Source organism: Carcharodon carcharias, chromosome 4 (assembly GCF_017639515.1).
Source record: "Carcharodon carcharias isolate sCarCar2 chromosome 4, sCarCar2.pri, whole genome shotgun sequence".
Taxonomy (NCBI): Eukaryota; Metazoa; Chordata; class Chondrichthyes; order Lamniformes; family Lamnidae; genus Carcharodon; species Carcharodon carcharias.
In genome coordinates this window covers 121,595,867-121,614,777 of record NC_054470.1, presented here as the reverse complement: position 1 = coordinate 121,614,777, position 18,911 = coordinate 121,595,867, and the positions used below count along the sequence as shown (strand labels likewise).

Here is an 18,911-nt window from a genome sequence, read left to right as displayed (position 1 = left end):
GGGAGTCAGATGGAATCAGTAGCTAGAGTATGGAGTTTGTGGTGGGGACTGAAGGCAATGGCTTTGACCTTCTCAATATTTAGCTGGAGGAAACTTCTGCTCATCAGTACTGGACATTAAACAATCAGTTTAATTTAAAGACAGTGGAGGGGTCAAGAGAGATGGTGGTGAAGTAGAGCTGGGTGTCAGCAGCATTCATGTGGATACGAATGCCCTACTTTTGGCTGATGTTGCCGAGGGACAGCATATCGATGAGAAGTAGGAGTTAAGATCCTTGGGGGGCACCCAAGGTGCAGGAACAGGAAGGGAAGAGAAACCATTGCAGGTGATTTTATGGCTATGATTGGACAGATAAGAATGGAACCAGGCGAGTACAGTCTCACTAACCTGCAGATGAAGGAGAGGATATGAGAATGGTGTGGCCAACCAGGTCAAAGAATATATGACAAATAGCTCAACAAGGACCAAGAAGGATAGTTTCCCTTTGTCACATTTGTGATTTTGATCAGAGCATTTTCAGTACCAAAACAGGGACAGAAACCTGATCGTAAAGATTCAAACGTGGAATTTTGGGTAAGGCACGCATATATTTTGGAGCTGACACCGTAGGCTAAATTTTCTGTATGTCGGGTGGGCGTAGCTGACCCAATCGTGGGTGGGTGCTGACCCGATCACCGGCGGCGATTGGGGCCACGCCGCCTTTTTTGCACAGGTGGGCCAATTAAGGCCCGCCCAGTGTGACGTCCACGGGGAAGGGCTATGCACTTCCTGTGCGGGCTGGGGGGAATCCCTAAAATCAAGAGTGCACTTTGCGCGCATGCGCACAAAAGAGTGCACTCATCTCCCTGAGGCTAAGTGCTGCCTCAGGGAGATCGCATCTACTTTCAACAATATTAAAAATAGAGAGAGAAAAAAAATGTCACATGAGTTGGGACATGTTCATAACTTCCATTAAACTTTATTAAAATTTTTAAAACCCTACATGAAACCTCATCCCGCCGGTAGGTGAGGTTTCATGTTTTCTCTAGTTGCCACCGGGGTTTCTGGCCAACCCGACAATCTTAAGGTTGGAAGGGCGGGTCCTTTAATTACTAAATTGATCCTGTCATTGGCCTCTATTGGCCATTGACAGGCGGCTAATTTTGCTGCACCCCCACCTTCCTAAAAATTTAAATGGGGCGGGGTGACTTCAGGAGTTCCGCCCGACGTCATCCCGCGTCATTTTACGCATCAGCGAGTGGGCCCCGCCCCCGCTCACCAATGGTAAAATCCTGCCACATGTTCCAGGACATTGTTCAGGCTGTAAACAATATATTACTTAAAATGTAATGTAAAATAATCAGGATTTAAAATTTGAAGAATGTATTTGAAAAGCCTTGTGGAAATGCACCATCACAGATTATTTGAGTTTGGAGTTTTGATGCTATAAATCAAGGTTGGAGTTCAATCCATGATTTCAGCCAATGGTGGGTGTTGTATTGGAGTAAAATATAAAGTCACTGACACAAGCTCAATATATACTGCGTCCTCCACTGGAGTCTCCATTCATAGTCTCTGATCAGGTTCTATAAAAATGTGGAGTGTACAGACACAGTCTCTATTGCTACCTATATGATGCAACATCAATAGTTTTCTGGCAATTGTGAAGATAATCTCACATTATAAAGCAGTAAGGCAGCAGTGTGTTAAAATGCATAAATACAGACTTCATCTCGCTGATAATGTCCCTTCCGAACATCTGAAAGTCAACATTTGATAAAAGAAATCTTGCACAGTTTTAGCTCAATCCAACTTCAGACCTTATTCACACCAAGAGACTAATATGACAGACAAACTGGAATAACCAAATGTCAATTGATTGTCCTTAATCACTTGTGACAGACACAGCATTCCTGAAGACGGTATGTTAATAAAGAAAAAAACTTGGAAACTGATAAGAGAAAAGAAACACAGAGGTCACACCAGGATTCTCAGTGGATTTGCCTGTGATTCAAGATAGTCTCAGTCTTGTCATCAAGTGTGCAGCTTTCCACTCAGCACGGAAATATCAATAGGAATATGTTTGAGAGGTCTCTAGTGGACATTTTTTCATTCTTTCTGCATCGACAGGATTCCGAATCAATATTCAGTATCCACTAACAAGCTGTGCACAGTCTCTGTAGAAAATATTGCGCAGAATACAGGAAGACATGGTAATAAACAGCTGTCCAGCTGTGAGGAAAACATGAATTGACTGCAAGTGAATCCCTCAGAAAAGGTCACAAAGCTATGAACCACTCTTCAGGTGTTCTAATTTATTGCAGAATATAAACAACTAATAATATTGTGGTACTGTGGCTATCTCATTACTGAACATATTTTATATTGGCTTGCTAGAGAGACTGCCATTTTTATAGATAAAAAATGATTCTGAGAATTCCACCTCTTACTCTTTCTTATTTAAAACTTATATTTAAGAATGCATTGGAAAGAACAAAATTTTCACACTTCAGATAACTGCAGTGTGCTTTTATAACAACCACAGCAACATGCATTCACATAGCACCTTGATACTGCTGAGACCTTTACAAGGGAAACAGAAAGAGGAATGGAATGGGTGACATTATGGGACGCTGATTGTGCAATTGTAGAGATAGATTCTAAGGAACTTTCTAAGTGATGGCATAGTGGATTTTTGAGATAGTCTAACAGAACTCCAAATAGTGACACAGAATAGCAGTAGAGAATGAAGAGTAAAGCAGATTCAGAGCAGTGAAGTCTGTGACCAGATACTTCGCTGGAAATGTTGGAGCAGGAAAGATGGAGCAAGCCTTGGGGGACAATAAGGGAAATTGTAATGGCTGAGCCAGGCTTTGAGCAATAGTAAACTCAAGCCAACACATTTTTGATTAACTAAAATTGGGAATGGGTAGATGAGGGAAGATGGAGGGAGAGGGAAGATGGGGGATTGTTACGATTTCCCGTGAGCTTATTAGCTTTTTGAAATAGAAATTCAAACTTCCAGTCGATAGCTGAAAGGGCGACATGATAAAATTTTACATTTTAAGACTTTTACTGTAACTACTGTAACAAACAGGCTAAAAGCACTGTTAAGTAAACATTATTTTTGTAGGCAACTTATACTTTAAACTATAGAACAGAACTTTTCCCTTTACTTTTAACACACTTGTAAAACCCACTGCATGGTTACACTTCACATTGTCCCTTGAGTAGTCATTTGAGTTTCCTAGACTCAGTCCAAGTGATTCTTAGCTTCCAAGGGTTTACCTCCGTTCCTTTCCTTTCACAGCCTGATAACTTTTAACCCCAGAACCATCTTTCATGGTGAGAGTTTTTTCTGGTGATTCTCCCTCTAGTGCAAGATGGGTGAATATTCCAGTCTTCTTTCAAATCCTCATGAATTTGATCTTTTCAATCTCAGCGTGAGCTCCCACCCACATTCTGGTGTGGTGAACCATAGACCCTTTTGACCGCTAGCTGCTTCCTCTCTTCTGGACCCAGCAGACTGCCTGTATCTGAATGTTTCATGAATATCTTCAAAACCCCTCTCAAAATCCATCTCCAAAGTGAAATGAATCACCTGGGCCTTGTATCCAGGTAGAAATGCTGATTCACTATCTTTGAGACCCAACTCTAGTTTATCTTGAAAGTAAGCAGACAGTTTAAAGCATAACTGTTTACAAACCAACATTCTCAACTGCTTGCTGGAACTTTGCAGACCAGCAGTCTAACCATTGTAAACACAGATGTTGCTGTCATTGTCTCCAAGTGTAAACACCTTACAGCAAACAACTCAGCCCTCTTTTCAATGTTTTCAGGCAGACCTCAGATCACATGGCCCCCTTAATTTTATCCCAAGTTAAAGACTTAGTCTTTAACATAGTCATAGTCATAAACCTCATATTTATAACAGGATGGAGATCATTTGGAAAATTGACAGTTAAGGTCATGCTAGGGGGATTAGGAAATCATGCTACAATGAAGGAAAATGCCTGTTTTGGTGACAGATCAGATCCGATGTAAAATCAGCTCAGGTTCAAGGTAATCTTAAAGGCTGTACATTATTTGGTTGATTCTTACTGCAGTAGGGATGTTGATGGGATTGGAGCAGCAGCATTTGTAGCAACAGCAGTTGTAAAGAGAGCAGTTAAGAACTTGGGCCTTACAGCTAGAACAATGGATCATGAATATTCAAATTGTGGTTTCCAAATATTCCCTAAAGGTGGCTAATAAGACATATACAATTTCAATAACTATTTTATTCATTTGTTGTAGGCACAATGTCTGGATCCCAGCCCTTGGCTTTCTTCAATGTCTTCAACAGATCAATCAGCTCTTGAATGAATATATTTCTCCTGGAATCTTGTGAATGTTCCAATACTAGGAAGATTGTTGGAGCATTCCTCCATGAACAGGGACATAAGGAATTTATTCAAAGTACTTACTATTCCTTGATCATGAGACTTTCTGGAATCCCATTATTTGTCTGATTGCTCTAATATATTTATATTTACATTCGGTTTAAAAGTCTCTGATCGTCCACCCCATTGCTGTCCCAGTTTAAAACGTCTATTTACTCTTAGCAAGAGAGGGGAGGGAGAGAGGGTGAGACAGAAATATAGAGAGAGAGGGAGAGAGAGAGAGAGAGAGAGAGAGACAGAGAGAATGAGAGGGGGGGGAGAGAGAGAGAGATCTAAAAACCAAAGGGCTGTTGTGGTCTGAATGGTACCACAGATATTCCACATAGAATTTTTCCTATCCAATGCTTTATGTGCATCTTCATAGTATTATATCCTTTAATATACATACGCTTTTATACAAGAACATAAGAAATAGGAACAGGAGTAGACCATTCGGCCTTTTGAACTTGTTCTACCATTCAATAAGATCATGGCTGATCTTCCTGCGTTTTGATGTCCACTTTGCCATCTAACTCTGATAACCTTTGGTTCCCTTGCCTAACAAGAATCTATCTCCCCACTGCCCTAAAAATATATATAACATGACCTCCACAGTGTTGCACTGATATTGCTGGACCACTTCTGAAGCGATTCTGCATTTGTGCATCAGGATCTCATGTGCTGCGGAATGGAACAAAAACAACAGCACAAACACAAGGCTTCACAAGCACATAATTTGCAACTTGGGTTTCTGGTTGTCTTCCCTTCCCCGATGGCAGGGAAAGATCTGTACAGATCAATGAATGTAAAACCGCTTGGCTGGCCTGTGGTGAGCTGTGCTGCTCTGAAACACATGACTACCTTTGCCTCTGCATTCAATTCTCTTTCTGTTGCCATTGGGGATAGTCCTGCTTCTAGAGCTTTCTGTGTGGACCATCTTTTTTGATGTAATAGACCTTTTGGAAGTAACAGCCTTGCCTTTTTGAATTACCTTGTCATCACACACCTGCACTATTATATTTTTATTCTTATTCCCAGGCAGATTTGGCATTCTGAGAGCAAGTAGCAAAAATGAAATCTATGTTTTAACTTCATAAAGTGTAATTTTAATTGAGATAAATAATTCAGATACTCTTCAGCTCCAAATTGGTTACATCAGTGAAATGATCCATTATGTTAAAATATTACAGTTTAAGTAAAAATGGCATGGAAGCTATGATACATTAAAACAATAAAAAATCACTGCAGATTGGTAAATTCAAAAGCTGGAGTGAGAAATGGCACTGAAATAACTTACTGAGTAAAGTAAAAGCAAAGGAGTAATTTCTAAACTACTTTAAGTCTAAATAATTACTAATGATTTACCATTTGAATTTCTACAGCAAATATTTTAATGTATTTGGTTTTTTTTCAAATAATGAACCTGTAAGTGAGGCTTAATGCTTACTATTATATTTAGGTTACACTAAGCTACAAAATGTTGTTAACACACAAGACGTTTCAATACCTGGCCTTCCAGAATCCTCTGTATTTCAGTCAGCCAGATCTGATCTTTTTGTAAAGCTTTATTTCTTTCTTCTGTCTCCTAAGGTAAATAAAAGATGACATGATGTTAAGATGCTTCTTGTACTAAATTAAAATTAGCCTTATTTGTTCAATTCAGAGTTATATAGAATTAAATAATTCACATCACAGAAAAATCATTTAGCCCAGCGAGTTTATACTGTAGGAATCTCCTCCCATTCCAACTACCTTATTTCAGCCTTTTCTCCCGCATACTCGGCTACTTTCCATTTGAATCTAAGCTATTTGCCTCAGCCACTTCCTGTGGGAGCAAGCTCTACATTCTAACCACTCTCAGTAAAGAAATTTCTCCTCAATTCCCTTCTGGATTTATTAGTAACTAGCTTGTACTTATCCTGCACAAGGCTGCAGTGCAGGAGCTCAGGTAGGTCCAGTGCTATCTCACTTGCAGGATTCATTCCGAGGCCTGGGAAACCTGGCTGACGTGAGTTAAAAATTTGACACTCTTAAAATGACATCCTCAATATAATATTTAAATAACCAAACTGCTCCTCGACTTGCCTCTATTCATACTGGAAGATGGTGAGTTGGGTTCTTGTTTCAGATTTTTTACATTTTAACGTCTTACAAGACATCAACATTCCTGTTGTTGGGAGTTAAGATTCAGCTCCTGAATCTACCCTCCACATCTACCCTGTCCAACCCATTCCTAATTTCAAAGACCTCTGTCAGCTCACTTCTGAATCTCCTCTTTCCAAAAGAAAAATGCCCAACATTTTCAATCTTTCCAAACACAGTAGCTATAATATCTCAATTCTGATATCATCCTGTCAATGGTTTTATGCAGAAAATATTGAAAGATGAATTACTCACACGAAAACCTGAAATTGTATTACAATAAAAAAGTCACAACAGGAAATGAAAATGTGCTCACATTAAGCCGACTGCTGCAAGATCAAGATTATTGCTTAGCACATTACAGGAGTTATTTCAGAAGTGTAAAAGGTTTCTTGTGCTGTTTTACAGAAGACTTTTGTTGTAAAAAAAAGATCTTTTCCCTTTTCCAGTCTTAAATCTCACTGTGGGACAGATGGTCAAGAGTGCTTATGCATTCAGAATGCTCCATCTGCTTTTCACAGCGCAAAGAGAACCCAGTGCTCCACCAGGTACACCTACAGAACACTACTTAGCACAGCACAAACATGATCAGCATTTCAGTCAGATAAACATGCTCATGAAAAAAACCCCCATAAGGTTGAGAAAGGAACAGGGTGAGACACAAAGTCTTATTGATGAAGGAATAGAGATATTGGCTATTGATGAAGGGCCAGCTGGTAACCAAGCAGAGGCAGTGTTGCTTCACACTGTATGTGGATGCATATGTAACAGTGCAAAGCGGTATGGTTAGAAAGGGCCAGCTGTTGTCTGAATTTCAAGTTGCTATCCAGCACATAACAATACTCGTGGAATTGTTATTGCCAGGTGAGGCGGAGTGAACTGGTTCCCCTCAATTCAACCTCCTCTATTGGTCGCAACAAAGATTTAAGTTTCTATTTCACAAGGATATGCCTTTCTCCAAATCAGAATGTACTTAAATATTTAAGTTGTGAGTAATAAGGAGCCAATCAAACAAGGTTATCTCGAGTCAAAGAGTGAGCAAATTTACTAACCACTAAACCCTAAAAAATGCAACATCAAGCATTCAGGCCTCATGTAATTATTAGGGCCCACACACCAAAACATATACACAGGGATCAGAACTAAGGGGAGTTAGAAGAACTAAAAATTTTTAAAAAGGTCAAAGAATATATGGGTTAAGTGTTCTATGATTGTCCTTGAGTTATAGATTTTAAACATGACAGCCGATTTAGGTTAACTAGTTTCTTGGATGTGGTCAGATGTAGGGGATGTTGCAACTATTACAAGATCTTGGTTTGCTGGTAGGTTTCTGGTAGGGTTGGCTTCTTGAACCAGGCAACTCATTTATTCCAAAAGAGAGAGAGAGAGAGAGACAGACAGACAGACAGAGCCCTCAGCTTGTTTCCTCTGCTGAAGAACTTCTGAACACCATCTATGTCTGTAGTGGTTGGCAGCCTTGCCTTGAAATACTTCACCCCCAGTGTGCATTTCCAAAAGGTTTTGTGTGTGTCTGTCTATAGCACCCATTGTTTCAATATCCAGTATGTTGCATTTTTAATGTATCTTCCTGAGGCAGTTATGAGTTTCGATGGGTGCCTGGATTATAGGAAATGTCTCTCTCTTCACACTCCCCTGAGGGTGGTTTGTTGGTTTCTCACCTTCACCTTGGAATGTGGCCTTGCATTTTTAAGCAGTTTCCTCTGTCTCAGTTCAAATGGCAAAAGTTCCAGTCAGTTTAAAGTTGAAAAATCATATTTTCAAACATAAAGGGGCATAGCCTCATAACAGAACATACAGTAGCAACCTCAACATTGTGGCAGCCTTCTGTCTCATAAGAAGATGGTTTGCAACATGGTGGTCAACTCTGTCTTAAGCATCATCTGGTGTGGTTTAGGAGCCCCACTCTGGCATGGCGGTTTCTGCCACATTTGCTTCAGAGGAAGACAGTAGGCTGAGGAGGTGCATGATTCACTGGCCTGTTTTCTCTGGACTCTTTTCTTGGCTAACTAAACTTTTTGTTTCTGCTTGTCTCTTCCAATGCCCTTCCAAACAGTCAGCTTCCATAATTCACAGCCATTAATGACTCTGAGTTGTCAGTGTCAATGCCCGCCATATTCATATCTCACTTGTGGGGGTTCTTGTAGCAGAGATATGAATGCTGAGGAGATTGTGACCCAGTGGCCAGTTCATTGTACAGAATGCCTTTGGATATACAGCCATCATCCAACTGAATGTAGACAATCCAGCTCAGACGTCCTTGGCTTAGCAATGAATGTATGCTCTTGGAATTGGCATGCTCCAGGTCCTCCAAGTTGGTGACCTTGTCCTGCCAAGAGATGCCTAGGGTTCATCTAAGACAGTAAGAATGGAAACTGTTCAGCCTTTTCCCTGCCTAGTATATGTTGTCCAGGTCTCACCGCTTTTACAGTGCACTGAGAACGCAGGTTTCGTAGACTCGCAGTTTGGTGTTCTCAGTCAGGTTGCTGTTGTTCCACACTCTCTTTCTCAGCTTGGGCATAATGGCTGCAGCTTTTGTGATGTGTGTGTTGATTTCAGCAAGACAGATTGCTAATGATTGTGGAGCCCGGATATGTGAAGCTTGCAACAACCTCCAGTGTCACACTGTCAATGCTGATAGATGGCGGTATGGCAACATCCTGGACCATGACATTTGTCTTCCTGATGTTGATGGTCAAACCAAGCTCTTTACAGTTGTGAGAGAGTCTGTCCATTTGCCATCGAAAGTGTTCCTCAGCATTGAAAGTTAGTATGGCATCATCAGCATATGTCATGAAGCTATTAATGTACATATTGGAAAATATTTTTCTTTTAAAATAGAGGTTTAGCCTGTGGGTGTGTCTTAATTGGATTGAAGCCAGCTAGTCCGGGTGCTTTGATGTGTACTAGTTTTGAGATGTAAGAGAGGTAGAGTGCATTTGCATTTTTTTGAATAGAGCATTCAAGAAGTGGAGTGAAATCTGGCATCTAGCTAGCAGAGACCAAGCAATATGTTTATATTACTAATAAAATTGGTACTATGAAAGGAGTTTTATTATTAGAAGAGGTGGAGTTCAAAGGGGCTGGTGATACAATGAGAATTTATATTCAATGAGCTGTGCTAGGTATAACAGACAGCAGTTTTGTGTGTGCAGGGTTGAGGCACTGTATGATTAAAATAACTGTAAGCCTACAACTGTCTCCACAGGAACCAAAGTGAAAGGAACCTCATTTTGAATTCATAATGTGAAAATGCTTTGCCTGGTGTTTGGTTAAGTCTATGGGTTGCTGTTGCCTTAATGGAGCTTAATCTGGGAATTTGTTAAAAGTTATGATAGTAGTAATTTGTAGCCATGCATATATTTAACTTGTGTAACTTAATAAATGTCTCATGTATTTTGATATAAAACCTCTCGAGAACTGGTGGTTTGATTCCTGAATTTAGAGCTGCATCTCAAATATACAAAAATAAAAATATAGGTCATGACAGTTTAAAGTTTCCCTCGGGATTTTTAAATAACTCAGCTTTACCAACTGCTGGGTCCTAACATCATAGAGCAACTCTCTGATGAGAACTTAGCGCACCTTTGTCTGGGATCTCAGGTAAGCAAGACTGAACAGCTTTCCGTCAGTTCTAGTAAGTAAACACTCTTTGTAAATGACTTGAAGGCAAATGACAGCAGCAAAGAGAAGATTTCAAAGAGTGTCAGTGCCAAAACTCAGCCCTGTTTGACCCCACTGCAGATCTCAAATGGTTGCGATGATGCCCCTTTGTTGCTGATGTTACTCACCATGTTGTCATGGAAAGAGGAGATCATACTGAGCAGCTTCAGTGGGCAGCCAATTTTCTCCAGCAGCTTAAACAGACTGAGAAGATAATTTCAATTGTAGATCTTCTAGTTCTGAAACCACACTAGGATTCGGGTAGATGTGTTCAGCCAGGGTCTGCAGTCTGACATGAGCAACACGAGCAAATACTTTTCCCATGATGGGAGCAAGGAAATGCCTCAATAGTTGCTGAAATCACTTTGTGTCACCCTTGTTCTTGTAAAGGGTCACAATCTTTGCATCATGCACGTCCTAACGGACTACCCGCTTCCGCCAGGAGAGACAGAGAAGTTCATACAGATGCTGCAGGAGTGCTGGTTTCCCATGCTTGATGACATCAGATGGTAAAGCATCATCACCTCGAGCTTTGCCCTTAGCAAGCGAGTCAATAGCTTTGCTAAGCTCCTCCACTGTGGGTTCAATATCCAGCTCTTCCATGACAGGCAGGCTCTCTGTGGTGTCGAGAACTTCATTGATGACAAAATTCTCCTGAGAGGACTACTCGAAGTGGTGTTCCACCCATCTCTCCAATGTTTACTGGAGTCAGTGAGGACCTCCCTGCCTTTGTTTTCATTGGAACCTTCGGCTTTGGTAATGGACCTGTTGCCTTTTTGATCCCTTCACTCACGCCCCTATCATTCTGTGTCGAAGGACATCTGAGTATTCTGGCAAAGTTGTAACCAGGTAGTCATTGGCTCACTGCCCAGCAGTCTGTTGGACTTTATTTTGAGCGGCTCTTAATGCATGCAGTCTTCTTGCTCGGGTTCCTTGTGTAATTAATGAGAGCGGACCACTTGGCTATGGTGACAGGATCCATCACAGTGATCTTAGCCTCAAACCAGTCAGCAACTTTTTTGCTCTTGCTTCCCATATGTTGAGAGTGCGGTATTGTAGATGGTGGGCAGAATTGTCCCAGATTTGCAATAAGTGCAGCGGCGGGCGGGAAAAAGAATGTTTTACCCACCGGCTGCAATGGCAGCTTTTCATGCCATATCGTCCCAATCCTGCCTCGTTAATCATGCATTCCCAGGAAACATGCCATTTTAATGGCAGGTGACCTCCAATTTGCCCACCACGCCGTCACCTCGCTTCTTCATCACACCGGGCGCCATATTGAAAGTGCAGCGGCATGCACACCTCTCAGTGCTTCCAGCCCAGGACTGCTGCACAGAAGAAATGGCCCTGAAAGGCAAGAGGACTGCAGCCTTCTGGTATAGTGACACGCCCTGGAACACCTTTTGGACACCGTGGAGGCCTGCCATGATGTCCTGTGCCTTCACTCTGGCCACATGATGAACAGCAACATTAGCAATCTGAGGAGGTGGTGGCAGCAGTGGTCAGCCCAATGCCCTGCAGAAGAGGATAGCCACCCAATGCTGCAAGAGGATGAATGATCTCCTCCGTTCTGTCAGGGTAAATCACTCTTCTCATCACTCTCAACTCACATACTCACAAACCCATCACACATTCACAGGCCCTCACTCACTGCCAGTTCAAGGGACCATCACCATTCACTCTCTCACATGCACCATTACCGTCCTCATCCCGTCAATGGGACCACACACCACCCACACATGCCAGGCATACTTATCATCTGGCCTGGCAGGTATCCTACTTATACTCTCTCCATCTGTATTTGTGCATGACAAGCTGGCACACAACAAGAGGGAGAGGTCGCAGACAGGTGGAGGAATGCCTGAAATCAAGGTCCTCACAAATTTTGAAAACAGAGCCATCCAGCTGGCCAGCGATGACCGGGACTGGTCCGGTGCTGACGGTAAGGTTGGCACTGCTCTACCAAGTGAGGATTCAACAGTGCAACATCCATCAGACAACCATGCTGTGCGTGATGTGTCTTCTTTCACAGGCCACTGTCAGGCACTAATTATCTCACCTTACTTTTGCAGGCAAATCTGTGAAACAGCCGAGGGAGTCCATGACCCAAGGCCTCCAATCAAGCCCCGAAGGCAGCTCAGAAGAAGAATGCGAAGTCATCCCCATTAAAGACCTGTCACAGCCTCACCCACACCCGCCACCAGCACAGAGATGCATGCCTCGGTGGGATCTAGTTCTAGAGTAGCATCAGGATCACAATCTGGTGAGCACATCGCACTGTCTGATCCACAGCAGGCGGAGACAGGGACTTCGCAGGGCTCCAGCCCTTGGTGGACTGCTGGAGGCCAGAAATCTGCAGAGTCTGAGTCAGATGACGAGCCTCTGGACTCAGTCATACCTCAGTTGCTGGAGCTGCAAAGACAATCTCAGGAGCATCAGATTGCAAGGCACGATGGAAGAGTCCGTCCACCTTCAGTCTGAGGTGATAGCGCTGGCATGCCAACGCATTGAGGTCAACACTGGTAGGATATTGGTCCTGCACTGCTGCGTGGGCTGAACTCCATCGCTGACACCATAGTTGGCCTCCAGTAGTGTCAACACAAGAGGAGTGCAGGGCAGCTCAATCTCAATCCAACTACCCCTTCTCCTCAATGAGTCAGCAAGGGGACCCCAGTCACCCATAGGGAGGAGGATCAGCAGGTGCATACCCTGGGGCCATCCATCTAGGTGACTCCAGGAGTGTTCGGCCCACCAAATCCCCTCATGTGACCCCAGAATCTCCAGCTCTGCAGGCTGAGGAAGGTGCAACTGACACACAGCAGGACCCTGAAAACAGGTCAGGGCCCTCCAGGTCTCAGCCCTCCAGAGGACGCCCATCAAGGTCATCACTGGCAGGGTGTAGTAGTCAGCAGGCTGCCTCCACCTCTGCTGTGGATGTTGGGGGAGCACCAAAATGTAGCAGCAGGGTTAGGAAGGTTAAGAAGATGTAACTCTTTCGAGCACAAACACGTTTTTCCATCTGTTTTTCAGATGAAGTTACATTGTTTCATAGTTTGCCATTGTGAGATTTGAACTCTTGATCTTGGGGTTACAAAACCAGTACCATAGCCTGGGCACGGGTGTTAATCACCTGCACATAATGTTCACTATTGTCAATCGACTCCCAAGAATGCCTCCTTGCCTGTGGCTGCTTGTTCTGATGAGCTGTGTTCATGTCACTCTGATGTGAAACCTTGGTTCCTGCACAAGAACAAAGAACAGTACAGCACAGGAACAGGCCCTTCGGCCCTAAGGTAGTCAGGAAGGCGTATGACATGCTTGCCTTCATTGGCAGGGGTATTGAGTATAAAAGCTGGGAAGATAAAGGCAGGTCTCTCAGTCCAGGGCCTCTTCCCTGTGCTTTGTGCAGCCTTCAGACCAAAATGATGGTCCGGCCTCTCACTCCTTGGACACATTACTGATACCTGCACCTTGATGGTACTTGTCATTGTTACTAGAATGTCGTGGGCAGGGATCACTGAGTTCCATCAGCACTTTTGAGATGGGACTGGCCCCCATCTCTTCAGCATCTGTGACCAGTGACGGTGTGCTCCTGAAAGGGTCAGGTGCTGAAGGCTGACAAAGGATCAGGTACATTTAAAGTATCACGGCTATGTCTCCAAAATATGACGCTGATCACAGAGTGCAAGTGCGTTGCCCTCAACCAGACAGGTGTCAGACATTCTCAGAGGCAATGTGAAGATCTGTGGAGAGTCCTCACTGCATGTCGTCATCATCCTTCTGGAATTGAGCGACTGTTAGGGCTTCCACTGCGTCTCCATGACAGGAGCCTTACCACAGAGGGTATGTGCGCTGCCATCAGCCAGACTGGAGTCAAACACTCACAGATGCAATGTGAGAATCTATGGTATGTCCTCCACAAATCTAGCAGCTATGAGGTCCTCCCAAGCGTGCCTGCCTCATCTCGCCGGTGTGATGGCCTCATTGAAGTCATCCTCACCTCCGAGGACCTCCTCATGCTCATTCCCGCCGACGTCCTCCTCATCAGAGGAGATATCCAGTTCCTCCATCTCCTCTCCTCGTTGAAGCACCAGGTTATAAAGGGTACAGCAATGAAGATGAGTGACATCCTCTGTGGACCATATTGCAGGGCTCCACCGGATCAGTCCAGGCACCAGAACCTCATTTTCAGCATCCCAATGGTTTTCTCCATCAAGGTGCAAGTTGCCGCATGAGCCTCGTTATACCATCGCTCTGCTGCAGTCTGAGGCCGCCACATGGGTCTCATCAGCCACGGCCTCTGTGCGTAGCCCTTGTTCCCAAGGAGCCAACCCTGCAGCCTCTGTGGACCCTGGAAAATGTCAGGGTCTGAGATCAACTGAGAATGTAGGAGTTGTAGTGCCTTTGCAAAGATGGCGTATGAGTCCACATGGATACATTTGTGGGTGGAGGCTTGCAGTATCCCACAGAGGTTACCTGTGGAACCCTGAAAAGAGCCACTTTTGTAAAAATTAAGCGCTGTGCTCACTTTCATAAACGCTGGCAGTAGATGCCCTCCATATCCCCATGGCGCCAAATCCTGCAGCAGATGGTGGATGTGACCGGCCAGCTCCCTGGACATGCACAGTCTTCAGTGACACTGGTTCATGGTCATCTGCAGGAACGAAAGGAGCTGCCTATAGACCCTGGATCTAACTAGGCGCTGACCAGCGATGGTTCGCTGTAGCTCTTCAGCAGCATACGTGGGCGGCCCCTGCCACCCCTTCTTCTTGAGGGTGCTGCTCCTTCCTCTGTGCAGCCAGGTGCTCGCTTCTCCGCTCTCTGCAACTCATGAGGCATACAACTAGATTACCAGGCCCCATGCTCCTGATGTACTCCCCCTGCGGGATGAAAGAGACAGACGTGTGCGTTAGCATAGGTGTTCTAAGAACATCTCTTGGTTAAGTCTGAAGGCCTCTTAACACATTCTGGAGAGTGCTGGCCACCACTTGGATGGCCAGAGTTTAGTGCACTGCATGGCTGCCCAAAATTCCACCTCCTCCACCCCACTCCACCTGACCAATTGGCGGCAGCTTCAGCCACTGGACTGCATGCTGTGCTCTCAGCTCAGGCACAGACATTCTCCTAACCTACACTGCAAGGCTGCACTGTTAGCCTGAACCATGGGGGAGACTGGTCCAAACCGGGTTAATGACATTGCAAGGGGCTGTGAGCACCTCCGCCAGTGACTGCTCCTTGGCCAGTTTTCGCAAGGAGATTTTACAATGTGCTCAGGCGTCCAATTGTTTTGCAGTCCACCAAAAGGCTCATTAGTTGGCAGTCTGTGCCTGAGGGATGAAAAGCTCTGGCGCACTTGGTGGCACTTTCAGGTACAAAAATAGGGAAGTCTTGCTAAAACTATACAAGGCACTAGTTAGACCACACCTAGAATACTGTGAACAGTTTTGGTCCCCTTATCCATGGAAAGATATACTGGCATAGGAGGGAGTCCAGAGAAGGTTCACTAGGTTGATCCTGCGTATGGAGGGATTTTCTTATGAGGAAAGGCTAAGTAGGTTGGGCCTGTACTCATTGGAGTTTAGAAGAATGAGAGGCAACCTTATTGAAATATATAACGTTCTTATGGGGTTTGACAGGTTAGATGCTGATAGGTTGTTTCCCCTTATGGGAGAGTTTAGGACCAGAGGGCAGAGTGAGATGTCGCCCATTTAAGACAGAGATGAGGAGGAATTTCTTCTCTAAGAGGGTAGTGAATCTGTGGAATCCTTGACCGCAGAGGGCTGTAGAGATTGGGTCATCAAGTATATTCAAGGGTGAGAAAGACAGATTTTTAATTAGTAAGGGAACCAAGGGTTATGGGGAAAAGACAGGAAAGTGGAGCTGAGGCTTAACAGAGCAGCCATGATCTCATTGAATGGTGGAACAGACTCGATGGGCTGAATGGCCTACTTCTGCTCCTATGTCTTCTGGTCTTCTGGCCTCTGCACTGCTTGAGTGGGCAGATAAGCTAGAGGCCTGACTCCAAGCATGTCAACGTAGCTGCGCCTGAACTGTCTCAGCTGCAGATGAATGGTCACTTTAGACAAGGTTTCCCTAATGCCTGGCTGCTTCCCTCCAACCCACCCCCTGCAATTGCTTGTGTGCTACCATCAACCGCAGGGGGGCCCTTTCCCCACCACAACTCGCCCCAACCCCAGAGCAGCCCTTGCCCCCTTGCCACAACTCACTTCAACTGCAGGGCAACCGTTGACCCCACGCCCCCTCCCAATTGCCTCAACTGTAGTGCAGCCCTTGCCATCGCCCCCCATCCAACTCTCCTCAACTGCAGGGCAGCCACTGCCCCAGTGGCTGGCCCGCACTGTAGCCAGCCGGTAAAATGTGACTTGCCTGTGCCCTCGCCTGACGTCCAACGGGCGTCCCTCACGAGCACTGCATAATGTTACTGTGCACTTACCTCCGAGTTCCCCTTGGAGTGCAGCTCTCCAGGTGCATGCCTTATATATGCTGCTGTGAAACACGTCAGCGTGCAATTACACTGACATGCTCAGATGATCTGGCGTGAGAGGTTGATTCTGGCGAGCTGGGCTTATAATGATATGCAGGTGTATTACAATGAAGTTCCCTACGTCTGACAGCAGGAAACGCGGCCCACTATTGACGGGCAAAGTGGACGATTGTAAACTGGTTTCACGACGTTGTGAAACCAATATTTGGCCTTCCTGCCATATTGTCCGCTCACACCCAGCATGACGCCCGACGCCAATGTGGCACCGAAAGTTCCTCCTGGTGTTTCAATGCATGTTCCATTTTGCTTCTGCACTTTTAATGGGAATGCTGGACCACGCCTGGTCAATCGAGTTGAGGAACTGTTAGTTTTTATCTGGATAGGCAATATGGCTGCTGTTGATACAAGGACGTCATATCTGCTTCAAATGAAAAACTTCAAGTGTTGCACCCTTGCCCTAATGCTCACCAGGGAGCGATCTATATCACAGTCAATGCTGTGGTAGCTGTGTGTTGAGCATGCTGCCCAGAGAGTCAGGTTTGATGATGATCCAGCTAGTGCCATTGCCCTGATCTTGGATGTCTCCGGAAATCTTGTGGAATGGTTTGTTCTGAAAGAAGATGTTAGGTACACAAAGCTCATGGCCGCAACAAAGCTCAAGTAGTCTCTGTCTGTTCTTATTTATGTTTCCCAGACCATGACATCCGAGGCAGAAGGGCCATGCCTCATTGTCTGTGCCCACTAATTACTTTGAAATACCCCAGTCGGTAAAGATGTTCTTTCTTAGAGAATTTGCTGATGAGTGTCAAGCTTCTCACAGAACTAGTCTTTCGCCTCTGTAACGGAGCACGGTATTGGAGCATAGATACTCATGAGGTTTACAGGCCCTGTTTGAATTGAGAGGCGGATGGAGAGAACACATTCTGAACCATTTGTGGAGGGTTCTAGCATCGAGAGTTGCAAGTTCCTTAGAGAAACCTACACCTTGCTCACACATTTCCTCTGAACTCTTCCTGTGCTGGGTGAACGTATTTTATTTTTTGGTGATCCAGCCTGATCTCTTGTAGGGATGCTATGTCGATGTTCAGCCTATCAAGTTCCATGTCGATCATGGCTGTTTTGCACACATTATCGATCAGCTGCAACTTGTCTGTCAGTTCGTGCACATGGTCCTGATGTTCCAGCTTGTCAACTGAACACTTGGCATCTTCTTTCTTTTTTGTTTATTTGGCTACTTTGCCTGATGCGATGGATTCTGTCCACTTGTTGAGCAGACACTCGAAGCTCCAAGCACCCATTGAAGCAGATGGACCTTGGCAGCTCAGCACCTTATCAGCTGCAGGCTGCCCAACTTGAGGTGAGTGGTGGCTGACCAATGGGACATGATGGTCCCTCCCACTGTCAAAAACAGCCCGTAGCACCCGTAAACTATGCCAATCAAGTAGATGATTGCTGCCTCCGATATTGTGTTAAAGCTCTGCAGTGAAACTGGAGTGTCCTCTCCAAGGCGCAAGCCTGGGCAAAATTTATGGAGACCCTGGGCTGTCCAAATGTTATAGGCCCCCTCTCGACCTCCCCGTTGAGCCCAAAGGAATGCAATGCACTACGTTTGGCAACAGCTTGGTTACAGGAGTTCCTGGAAAGAAGACATGTTAAGACGTCAGCCTACTTCTGGGCTCCATTCCAGATTTTTTGTCAGAGTTTTCTCCCTTAGCCCTCAACTCTCCCACGGAATCCACAAGGCAGCAGAGCTATTCGCCTGTAGCTGGGAGTTTGATTCAGGAGCACCATGGTGTGTCCATGTCATCAGTGTTCCTGCATGTACTGCATATCTGGGGGCCAAACTTCCTCTGAATTTCTCTGAAGTTTTAGCCTGGGACCATGTTCGACCCAATTTCCATGTGTCACCATGAGGAAGCAGAGCTGAGGACTTGCCAATGGAGAAGCTATGTACTGACAGGGAGTGACTTCACATTTGGCTCTCTTTTTCCTATTGTTGCTAGCTAGCGGCGTGGTGTGAAAATAAGAAGCAAATTAGCACACTAGAGCCACATACTAGTTCATCACATCGACCTTTTTGGTCCTCAACACCATAGTCATAAGCAGATATCAGCAAACCACTTGAAGTTTATATAGTGCCATAAACGTAACAAAACATTCTGAAACATGATAATCATTAAACA

The 18,911-nt window shown here is 44.8% G+C and overlaps 1 protein-coding gene across 1 annotated transcript in view; it reads right to left on the bottom strand.

Annotated features, from left to right (window-relative positions):
- The window catches only part of cntln (centlein, centrosomal protein), a 391,318-nt gene that overhangs the window by 25,572 nt on the left and 346,835 nt on the right, over positions 1-18,911 (bottom strand). The window contains exon 26 of the mRNA XM_041185504.1: positions 5,908-5,985. Coding sequence (XP_041041438.1) covers positions 5,908-5,985 — 78 coding nt within the window. The remainder of the gene's footprint in view (positions 1-5,907; positions 5,986-18,911) is intronic.